Genomic DNA, 10,731 nt, shown 5'->3' on the forward strand with positions numbered 1-10,731 from the left:
CAAGTAACAGAAGGAAGTTACGAGGTGAACATACAGACAAAACCGTGAAGGGACGTGGTGCATGTACAAACTATGTTTTCTTTAGTGCTATGTTACTGTACAGCATTGGGGGCAGGGACAACAAACAATTTCAAGTACAAGGCCACAGCTGTAACTGTATCCAGGAGTTGCAAGAGCATTGACAGAAGCTTTCTTGATCGTAAACAGATTCCCAGCAGCAAAGGAAATGCTTTATTTCATTCAATATCCACCAGTTCCACCTCAAAGAAAAGTTTTGCGTTTGGTGGAATCCTGTTTGCACACATTAAGGAAGCTTAAAAACAACCTCACACCCTGCCCCCTCTATAGGCATCACTCACTGGTGAATGACTTGCCACCTCATGGTAAATTCTAATGTGGAATCCTTACAGAACCACAGCTGCTGTCTGATGTGAGCTGTTATGGGATGTGCAGTCCCAGTTCATGAGGCTGTGCTGCTCCTTATTCCTGTTCCTCAGAAGAGGAGCAGCTGAGTCTCACCTGAGCTGCCTGAGTGTTGTCTTCATTTCTCCACTGCAGGGCTCCCTACAGGCCTGTTCCTTCCCCATCTATTAAGTGCACTTGAGTTTCTTCAGGCTGTTAACCTTCTAAGCCTGCTACAAGTAACAAGTGAATGCTGCTGATTGTATCTCTCTCTGTAAAGTACCTGACTGCAACAAGCATTCCCAAATTACTCAATGGGTAATCAGCTGTGGAAGGATACTTGGCATCAGGCTGGCCTTTCTTGCCATATGCCCACTCGGGTTCAATCTCCAGCTGAGCCTTCTCTCCTTTACTCATTGTTAAGAGGGCTTCATCCCACTGAAAAACAAAACCAGAACAAGCTCAGACCAACCACAGAACCACCATATTCCATGCTCACACATACTTGTGCAGCCCACACTGTTCTCTGCAACCCCCTAGCCCACCCCAGTGTGCATGTTGGGCAGTTTCACATTCTATTTATTCATGCCTTTACACTGTCATGATGATGCTTGTTGCTAGGGAAGTATTTCCAGTTTCAGAATGCATTTCCCAGCAGACCACCACACACACAATACCAAGGGGCTTGTCTCTGTGCCCCATGTTTCCACACCATTCTGCTGCATCAACTGTTTATTTAAGGCTGATGCATAAAGACTGATTTCATTTCTATGCTTGTCTCTCTTGTGACCCATTCGTGCTGCCTAAAGCCTGTATTCAGAGTGGCACCATATCAGCATTTCACAACAAACAGTTGCTGCCCATGTCTGGTAACAGCTGAAAGAAGGTACCTGGCACCCACACAGACACAAGTGCTATGCCAAAGGACTGAAGCAAAACCCAGGCAACTGCTGCTGCAGTGCTGGCCACAAGGCCCAGGGACATTTTCCCCTCCCAGTACACTCCTGTCACCCATAAAGGCCTCTTCCCTGCCCAGCAGCAACATGGAAGATGATGTTGGGTTGGATTTGTTTTGTTCTTAAAGTTGGGTAAGTATAAGATCCTTCCTATGTCCTTACCTTGTACAGGCAGACACTGATTTCACCACACAGCAGCAGCTGCTGCCAGATTTAAGCACCTCATTTGCTTTGCACATAAGTCAGAACCTCCTGGACACTTTTAAGTTCACACCAGTGTCCATGTCTTCAAGTTGTAAACTAACAGGGTGTGCAAAACACTCTTCTACTGAGTGCTTTTGGTCTACCTAGATACCACTCCTCATGCAGCTTCTACCTGCGCTGCCTTAGCACTTACTGCTGGCTGCGGCAGAGGAGTTGCAGCATCAAAACTGCAACTCATTTCAGTGCACAACAGCAACTAGAGTTTGGACTTTCAGAATTCTGTTCAGAGTTAAGGGATGAACTGAACCAACTGTGAAGAGGCCCTGAGGCAAATACAAAAAAGAAAAACGGTGAGAAGAAACAATGTTCTGACAGACTAAAGCACACAATGAGAAAGGCAGAGATCTGGGGTTCAGCCTGGAAAAGGCTCTGGGGAGACACTGGAGCAACTTCCAGTGTCTAAAGAGGCTGCCAGGAAATCTGGAGAGGAGCTTTTTACAAGGGCCTTTAGGGACAGGACATGGAAGAATGGCTTTAAACTGACGGAGGGGAGAGTTAGATCAGATATTAGGAAGAAGTTCTTTACTATGGGGGGTGTCGAGGCCCTGGCACCGGTTGCCCAGAGAAGCTGCCCCATCCCTGGCAGTGTTCAAGGCCAGGTTAGAAGGGGCTTTGAGCAACCTGGTATGGTGGAAGGTGTCCCTGCCCATGGCAGGGGGTTGGAACTGGATGATCTTTAAAGTACCTTCCAACTCAAACATTTCTATGATTCTATGACTCTATGACTGCATAGTGATCGATGGGACACCCAGGAACGTACAAACTTTTCTGTTGTGCAAAGCTCTGCAGGCATGTGCAAGAGACTCTGCTTGTCCTGAGAACATTCAGTTGTTACACTGTTCCCCACACACCACTTTGTGAGAGGAGTGACACTGCTGATGGATGAAAGCACCTATAAGCAATAAATATTACATCCTGTGGTCAGCAATGCTTTCAACTTGCCATTTACCTCCAGAAGAATCAAGGACAGCAGCTCAAATCATGCAGCCTGATCATAAATCTTGCAGAATTCTGAGGGAGTTATTAATGTTTTACTTACACCTCTGATTACTTTTCCTACGCCAACCTTGAAACTTAAAGGTTTAGCTGCTTTTTTCTTCTTTGAACCTGAAAGACAAGTTTTACAACCATTTGCTTTAACATCGCACCAGCAAACACTCTACTGTCTAAAATCAGAGTTAGGATCATGCTTTATACAAATATCTAATTATAATATTATTTTTAGCCCACTATCAGATACTTAGGGGGAAATGTAGTGCTGTGCACCAGAAACATTAAATGTTGAAGTTGCACCAAGATCTGAAGCTGTTGAGTATGTTTTGGATACTGATCCAGCGAACATCAAAGACTCATTTGTGAATTTCTGAAATTGATGATACAAGTCATAAACACATTAGTGAAGCAAATATAACTCTATAGGGAACGTACAACATCATACAGCATGTGCAATGACTCAGTATTCAGTGATAGCCCTGCTGTTCCACTCAGTGTTGTGTATCACTGCTGGAAAAGCGCTTCTAGTACTGCAGGATTTCATATCCCTTAATCCTCTGATCTACAAACTGCTACAAAAATACCAGCAGACTTCTCCACAGACTACTTCAAATCACTGTACTGTCTTGTATCGCTCTTGTTACAGTGCCTCCATGTTTAAAGGTTTATTATAGGAGTACACTATGATGTGGCTATTTAGAGAAGGTAACTATACTGATGGTGGTCAAGTTCCATAGGTAAGGGAAATTCCCAAGCAGGAGCCATCTTTCTTCTGATTATATCTATGCATTTCACATTATCTGTGGCCTGGAGAATGCCAAGCGTGAGGTCTGGCAAGATACACCAGTGTCACTTGACACCAGCCAGTCCCAAAATACTGCCCTGCATTGCCTCATGGAAAATCAGGAGTGGCTGCAGGGACAGCCCCCTCAGCTCAACCGCCTGATGGCAAAAGCAGTTCATCAGGACTCCCACCACACACTAATGGCTAATTTCCTCTGCATGCATTTACAACAAAAGCCAAACAGTATATATATGACCTTACTTGTTTGAATATTGGTATCGAAGACTGTTCCATCCTGCAGCTTTCCTGTATACCAGCAGTGAACAGTGTCTCCTTTCTTTGGAAAGTTCGTCTTATCACCCTTCTTTAAAATTGATTTTGTATACTTTGGAGGCCCCTAAGTTTATAAAAACAGAGTTATGACTGCTGCATTAACGAGGCTCGGCCCAACCACACTCAAGACTGAACCCCACTTAGCTGAAGCACCAAATGAACACATGCAATGTCAGCAAATGGCATGTTCACGTACTACTGTGGGGCAGTCATACTTGGGCACAAATATAGCAGCATTGATGCAGTTTTCAGCAAAGACTGAGGCTGTAGGAGAAATGTACATCTGGGAGAAGGGCCCATTGCTAATGTAAGCCACAGAAGGTTTACAAGGCTAAGGTTTGATATAAACACCAGACTTCTTGCTGTAACAAAGTTTTTTAAGACCTAGATGATTTGGCTGCCCCACGCAATCCCCAAACCAACACAAAGCAGAGGTGCAGCACCGACCTCTTCCACGGCCTCTTCAGGCTTCGCTGCTTTCCCCTTGGCCTCCTCCGCCTTAGTGGGCTTTGCCTTTTCAGTCGCCTTCTCCGCACCGTCCGTGCCCTTGAACCGCTAGGGATGAAGAGGGGCGGCAACCGTCACCCACCGCCCGAGTCCTGGCCCCCAGTCCCGCCGCCGCGGCTCCGTACCTGAGTGTTGAAAAGCTGCGTGTAGGCCGCGATGAGCTGCTCCTTATTCGCCGTCTTCGCCACGTTCTTCACCTGCCCCAGCAACTTGTGCTCGGCCAGGAACTGCAAGATACGCCGGTGAACAACGGAGAGGCACCCCTCTCTACACACACACACACATCACCACCAACCCCCCTTTCTCGCCCTTACCGCCTGGGCTGCATGCTCCTGAAGGAACTTGATAATATCCTTCTTAGGCAGCGACTCGCTCCGCAGCTCCTCAGTGCTCCAGGGCTGCGCCGGACCCGCCGTCGCCGCCATTTTCCCGCCAGCCACCACCTCCCCCTCAAGCACCGCCCAACCTTCCCGTCAGCCCCGCGGGAGCGGCCCCACTGGCGGGAGACGGAGACGGAGACGGGACCGGGAGGAGTCTTAACCCCTAGTTCTCCGCTCTCCATTCCCCCTGCTTGTTCCTGTGGTGGCTCCCGCGGGGTTTTTAAGCGGTGGCGCTGAGAAGATGGCGGGTATTGTACCTCAGCGAGCGTTACCTCAGAGCAGGCGGGAGCCGCTCCGAGCGGCGGCGCCCTGAAGAAGAATGAGCGGAGGGCGGCAGTGCACTTTACCTCGGGCCTGGTGGGCGGCGGGCAGGAAGGCGCCGAATAAGAAGAAGGAAGAGGAGGAATCAGCAGAAGCAGACGATGACCTGCTGTTGGCGGCGGCTGCGGCGGCAGACCCGGACACGAGCCCTGTGGCGGGTTTCTGTGCAGCCGCGGGGTCCATTTGGATCTATCCCACTAACTATCCAGTGCGCAGCTACCAGGTGCGCATGGCCCGCGCCGCCTTGCTGGGGAACACGCTGGTCTGTCTGCCTACCGGGCTGGGTAAGACCTTCGTGGCCGCCGTCGTCATGTACAACTTCTACCGCTGGTTCCCCTCCGGCAAGGTGCTGTTTCTCGCCCCTACGAAGCCGTTGGTGGCTCAGCAGATGGAGGCCTGCGTCCGCGTTATGGGCATCCCGGCCCGGCACATGGCCGAGATGACAGGTAGGGCGGTAGCAGGGACCGGGACGGGCTTGCGCCGGGGAGCTACGTCCTCGGAGAGGCCGGAGACATCGAGGCTTAGAGGCCATGGCAAAGAGCGTGAAAAGCCCTAGTGGGGGAAAAGAGGTCTTTTTTTTTTTTTTTTTTTTTTTTTTAGTTAAGAAGATTTTTAAGGCATTAACTTCAGGTTTTGCAACAGTTAAAGCCTCAGGTTACTATTACCAGCATGATGAAGTGTTAGAACGTGTTTTCTGGAGCTCTTGTGTGCCGCCCTGTGGTTCACAGTGCCTTGCACAGAGGTGTGAATGCGCAGGAAATACGCTTTCTATGAAGCCAGAAAGAATGGCGCTTTTTTTCTTTTTTTTTTTTTTTTCCTTAAAGTTTTTGTAAGGACCATACACTGCAGTTTATTGCTTAGTGAGGTAATCACCTTAATGGCTTAAAATAACCTATTGTTAAGCGCAAACCTTTCTCAAAGTTGGTGTAGATTAGGTATAAGGCTGCAGGTGACTGCGGGGTGTCTGGAGCTTCCTCGCCTTGTTTTCTGTGATTCTGACTTTAGTAGTTAAAAAAAAATAAAAATAAAAATCCTAGTCATTGTATCCATCTTTTTTTTTTTTTTTTTTTTCCCCAGAAAATAGGACTAGCATCAAGGTGCTTGCTATTTTTAAAAGCACTCATTTTCCAAAGCTGACATGTGTCTGTCAACCCTCTGCTGTCCTCTCAGGCCATGGCGTGTTCTCAGCAGAACTGTTGCTAACGTTATTTCTTTAATTTCCAGGAGGTACGCAGGCTCTCAGTCGGAGGGATCTATGGACTGCCAAGAGAGTCTTTTTCCTTACGCCTCAAATAATGGTGAATGATCTTTCTCGTGGGACATGTCCTGCTGTAGAGATTAAATGTTTAGTTATTGATGAAGCTCACAAAGCCCTTGGAAATCACGCCTACTGTCAGGTAATGTAGGTTTTTAGTGCTTGTCTAACTTTGCATGGTGGAAAATTTTGTGTTTGGCAGCGTTGCAATTTTCTTATATTGTTTTTCAGGACTATGGCTTTTTAATTTTCAAATAATTTAAGTTTATAGGTTTTCTTTCTTCAAAATACTGGATAAAAATCTTTTATTAAAATATTTTACTGTTATGTGAATCGTCCTCTAATACAAAGCCAAGACTTCTATTCATTAACTTCTGTGCTGTCTTGCTTATATCTTCTGTCCCCCCATGTCAGTCCCTATGGCTATGAAGTTGGCAGGCTTTGTTCTCTGCTTTCTCTGTGTGTTCACATGATTTTCAGCAGAACTATCAGCACAAATTGAATTCCTCTTTAGTCCCTGTTCACTTCTTTGTATATTTTATGCTGTGTTCTATTATTTGTAACTCTTTGGGTTTTCCACAACCTGTGCCACACATGGTGGCTGGTCGGGGGCACACTGTTCACTAATGGCACCAACAGAGTTCAGCTGTATGGGAACATGAAATGGGAAGGAAATACTTTTTGTTGAATGCTCAGCAGCTATTGTACTTGTCCCAGGTCTGGTCTTGGGGAGGATTATAAAGCAAGAACATGGGAAGTCTAAGGAATATTTAACCATTTTCCCAGCTGCTAATGCAACATTTTCAAGTGAGACTCAACTGAATGCTGGTTGGCATGGTGGTTGCCATCCAGTCTCGGTTTGGATTTGCCGGAACTAATCATCCATGATTTACTTTTGGCAGCCCTCTTGAGTCAGTATGCTGTTAATCTTTTTGTGAAATAAGTGAAAAATAATTTCCTGTTACCAAGGTTGTTCTGCAGAATGGGACTGAGGTAACACGCTTCATCAAGATTAAGTGTTCTTGGATAAAATAGTTATAAACTGAACACTTTGTGCTTCCCATTTGACTTTAGATGTACACTATTCAGAATATTTTATTAAATTTTTTTCTAGTTTATGGGTGTTTTCATTGGTGTAGTTTGTATAGGCCAGTAATCTCCTCCAAGGATATTGACAGCAACTTTCCCTTTCTTAGGTTGTAAGGGAACTGAGCAAATACACAAATCAGTTTCGGATCTTGGCCCTAAGTGCCACACCAGGCAGTGACACAAAGGTGAGTCAGACCTACTTGCATTGTTGAAATAAAAAAGTTTCAGTAGAAGCTGTGTCTAATACCAGTTTGGTATTAAACTGGGATGTGGAAGTCTGTTAGAATTCCACATAAAAACTTAATCTCTTTACAAGCTGTTAGTTGTTAAGGGTTCACCTTTTCATATTATAGGCTTTATTTATTTCCTGACCTTTCTAAAAAGGAATAATACCTTTTTAAGCATACAAACCTAGTTGAACCAAAATAACACACTCTCAATGCAAAATGGCTTTTGTATTCCGTTTGGTGAGATATATTGGGTAAAAATAAATGTGAAGGTTAGGTTTTCAGTCAAAGGCAGATGGTCATCCAAATTGAGTTCAAGCTTCTAGTTCCAGGTTATTTTTCATCAGGTGTTTTATGATGCACCTGAAGCCAAAGAGAGAGGTCTGTCCCTCCAGCCCTCGTGCCATAGCATCCTTTTTGCATTTATGAACTTGCCATATTGGCTTTTTGTGTACTGTTCAAGATCTTTAAGTGGAGAGTCTTTCATATTTCCATCTGTAGGTAGGAGCTACCTTTTCCTTACAATTGTATTCAAGGCCTACTAAGATATGGCAGTAATTGCTTTCCTGCAATACTAACATGCATTGTTGGAATGTTTAGTAAATATGGTATTTTTTTTTTTTTTGTGGCTTCCCAAATAGGCTGTGCAGCAAGTTATTTCCAACTTACTCATTGCTCAGATAGAGCTTTGTGCTGAAGATTCTCCAGAGATTCAGCCTTATTCTCATGAGCGGCAAGTTGAGAAAATTGTTGTTCCACTTGGTGAAGAATTGGTAGGAATTCGGAATGCTTACATCCAGGTGAGTTGTTGCACTTCTTTTGTTGTTAAATGGGCAGTGTCTTTAAATATATAATCTCCCTTCCTATTTTAACATCTCTGTTTAGACTAGCAATAACTTTTAAAACTAATACTTTCTTAGGCAATTCACCTTTGACTATAAGGTAAAGAAAAAAAATCCATGATTTCAACTATAGCAGCTGCTGTTCCACTTTGTACCAGTGATACCTATTACCTGGCAATAACTTAAAAAGCCCTCGTGGAAAACTTACAGTAGAATTAGCTTTCTGATCCTCTTTCAGGAGTCCTTTCAAAATTAAAATGAAACCTAAACTGGGGGTTTCTCAATTTGATTGAGGTTAGTAGGATTAAGATGTTGAGAGTAGCCTTGTGAAAACTCTATATTGACGGAAGCATTTTCTCGGTTTAAGAATATTCTGTAGGTCTTTAATTCACCTGTAAGGGTACCTAGTTCTCCTTGATTTTTTGTTTGTTTTGGTCTTGTGGTTTTATTTATTTTTCTCTTGAGATTAATTTTTTTCTTTTTATCAGTAGGTAATGTCCAGCTTTAGGACAGATTAGCAGGGGCTAGAACTGTTGGCCAGTCAATGATGACTTAATGGTCCTTGTCATCTTGGTAAGGTATTGGTAAACAGATGGTGCTACATAAGATACTACTTTGAAAAGTTCAAAACTTATGTTTGGGTTTTTGTTTGTTTGGTTTTTTGGTGTTTTTTTTTTTTTGTAAGAAACATTAAAAAAGTAGGATTGGGTTAGTATCAGACAGCGACCTTGGAGTATGCTTTTGGTTAAAGTTAAATGATTTTGGTGTTGTTTGTGAAGATCATTGGAAGGCAAACTTGTTTGTTCATTTTCTAGACTGATTTAGGTCAGCTGTTTTCAAACCAGTCATTTAAATGAGGAAGTTCCACTGTTAAGATAGCAAAACCTTTAAAGATAGTTTTTATTACTATAGGTGCCTCTGAATGCTTGTATTGAGTGCAGGGATTTCATTTGAGGTGTTTTACGCTGTGAGATTTATGCTGAAATAAGCAGGTAGGTTTGGCTAAGCTGGTGTAATTGAAGAGCACAGACAGATGCTGACTAAATTGTCATTGTGGCTTCAGTGGTTTCTATTTCCTTTCTTTGGTCTGATATTTACATTTGTATTGCTACTGCTTTACCTAGAAAATACAACTTGTGACAGCACAGAGGATGTCAAAGGATGGTGGCCCAGCCTTTTCCAGTTTTTGAGGGTAAGCCAGGCCTTAGTCTTAGAGACCTCAGCAATGTGGCTTCTTCAGTTTCTATAGTTGTGCAGTTTCCTGCAGCACAGCAATGGACATGGGCGATGCCCTGCACTTAAGTTACATATTCATCAAGTACATGTTGCACTATCCTTGTCCCTTGACAATAGAATCAGCTGTGAAGCATGTTCTGAATGGGATCAGGATCTGGGAGGAAACTCAAACATGTACATCACTCTTTCAGTACTGCTTTGTTTCTGTGTGATTCTGAAACCAGTCCTACCCTAGTCTGTGCTGAGGTAAGGACTGTGGGAGGCTGTGCTTGATGCGTGACCAAAATGGGGTTGCAGACGGCTTCTGCAGTGAGGAGTAGCAAGTTTCCTAGCAGACCTGCAAACTACAGCATGTAAATGCATAGCTCCAACTGTACATCTTTATTTCAAAGAATGCATGAGGGTTTTAAAGTTAGTTAATTTGGGGGGGGGAGGGGGAACTTAGAGTGACCTTTTCAAATTTGGGGCTTAAACAGCCTTTGTAAAATCAAAGTAGCAATTTATGACTGCTGCTATTCAAAGGAAAGGTGTATACTTGTGTGTCTGTTACAAAAATGAAAGCCAGGTGTAATCTGCACAATAAGATTATCTTTAATTTTGACAAACAGTAACAGTAAACAAGATGACATTCCAGTGAAAAAGGAGGACAGTGTAAAACAGCACAATGCAACGATGCCAGAAAAAAAAACACAATTTATATTTGTATACATACAATAAGCAAGGCCCTGAGTATCACAATAGCTGGAATAAACTTTTTAGGCACTAAGCTTGTTTGAAAAATACACAGTATGCAGGACAACATTTGTTTATTAAGGCTATATCATTTAGTCTTAAAAAAAATATGGGTGAATTCTGTTTTATTATCTCTTTTAAATGGTGGCAATCTAATAACTTCAAATTAAAAATGACAATCCAGTAACTAATGGCTTACAAAGTAGAGCCACAGGTGGGTAACAAGACCTATACTGATAATAGGAGTTAGGTAATCGTGCTTGATATGACATTTTTAAACTTTCTGAAATGTTGGTTTTGAGTAATAGTAAATTTTCCTTGGCAGTCACTGGATTAACTGTTAAGTAAACTTTATTGTGTGTCAGTTAGAAATGGCAAGTCGCTCTGCCTGTGCTTGTGAGGGCCAGTTA

At 43.6% G+C, this 10,731-nt stretch overlaps 2 protein-coding genes across 3 annotated transcripts in view; one reads left to right on the forward strand and one right to left on the reverse strand.

The window, feature by feature from the left end:
- Nucleotides 1–58: 58 nt before the first annotated feature.
- On the reverse strand, nucleotides 59–4,689 carry FKBP3 (FKBP prolyl isomerase 3). The gene is made up of 7 exons (XM_061354581.1): nucleotides 4,554–4,689; nucleotides 4,365–4,466; nucleotides 4,180–4,287; nucleotides 3,661–3,796; nucleotides 2,662–2,729; nucleotides 743–840; nucleotides 59–291 (listed from the first exon to the last, which is right to left on the reverse strand). The coding sequence occupies exons 1-7, from the start codon at nucleotides 4,662–4,664 to the stop codon at nucleotides 237–239; spliced, it is 678 nt and encodes a 225-aa protein (XP_061210565.1). The 5' UTR covers nucleotides 4,665–4,689; the 3' UTR covers nucleotides 59–236.
- A 112-nt stretch (nucleotides 4,690–4,801) lies between these two features.
- The window catches only part of FANCM (FA complementation group M), a 77,218-nt gene continuing 71,288 nt past the window's right edge, over nucleotides 4,802–10,731 (forward strand). For both annotated transcript variants that reach the window (XM_061354583.1, XM_061354584.1), the window contains exons 1-4: nucleotides 4,802–5,386; nucleotides 6,165–6,337; nucleotides 7,392–7,469; nucleotides 8,153–8,311. In XM_061354583.1, the coding sequence (XP_061210567.1) occupies nucleotides 4,939–5,386; nucleotides 6,165–6,337; nucleotides 7,392–7,469; nucleotides 8,153–8,311 (858 nt within the window). In that variant the 5' untranslated portion in view covers nucleotides 4,802–4,938. The remainder of the gene's footprint in view (nucleotides 5,387–6,164; nucleotides 6,338–7,391; nucleotides 7,470–8,152; nucleotides 8,312–10,731) is intronic.

This window comes from Neopsephotus bourkii, unplaced genomic scaffold, assembly GCF_033783945.1.
Source record: "Neopsephotus bourkii isolate Nb327-2 ecotype Australia unplaced genomic scaffold, CSIRO-AGI_Nbou_v1 NB_740, whole genome shotgun sequence".
NCBI classification, from domain to species: domain Eukaryota; kingdom Metazoa; phylum Chordata; class Aves; order Psittaciformes; family Psittacidae; genus Neopsephotus; species Neopsephotus bourkii.

What these genes read in the sequence shown, in the direction of transcription:
- FKBP3 (XM_061354581.1), bottom strand. Translation starts at nt 4,664, where the DNA reads ATGGCGGCGACGGCGGGTCCGGCGCAGCCCTGGAGCACTGAGGAGCTG. An exon ending in CGCAGCTTTTCAACACTCAG is followed by an intron (nt 4,288 to 4,364) that starts GTACGGAGCCGC and finishes CTTCATCCCTAG; the next exon opens with CGGTTCAAGGGCACGGACGG. An exon ending in TAGGAAAAGTAATCAGAGGT is followed by an intron (nt 841 to 2,661) that starts GTAAGTAAAACA and finishes TTTGTTTTTCAG; the next exon opens with TGGGATGAAGCCCTCTTAAC.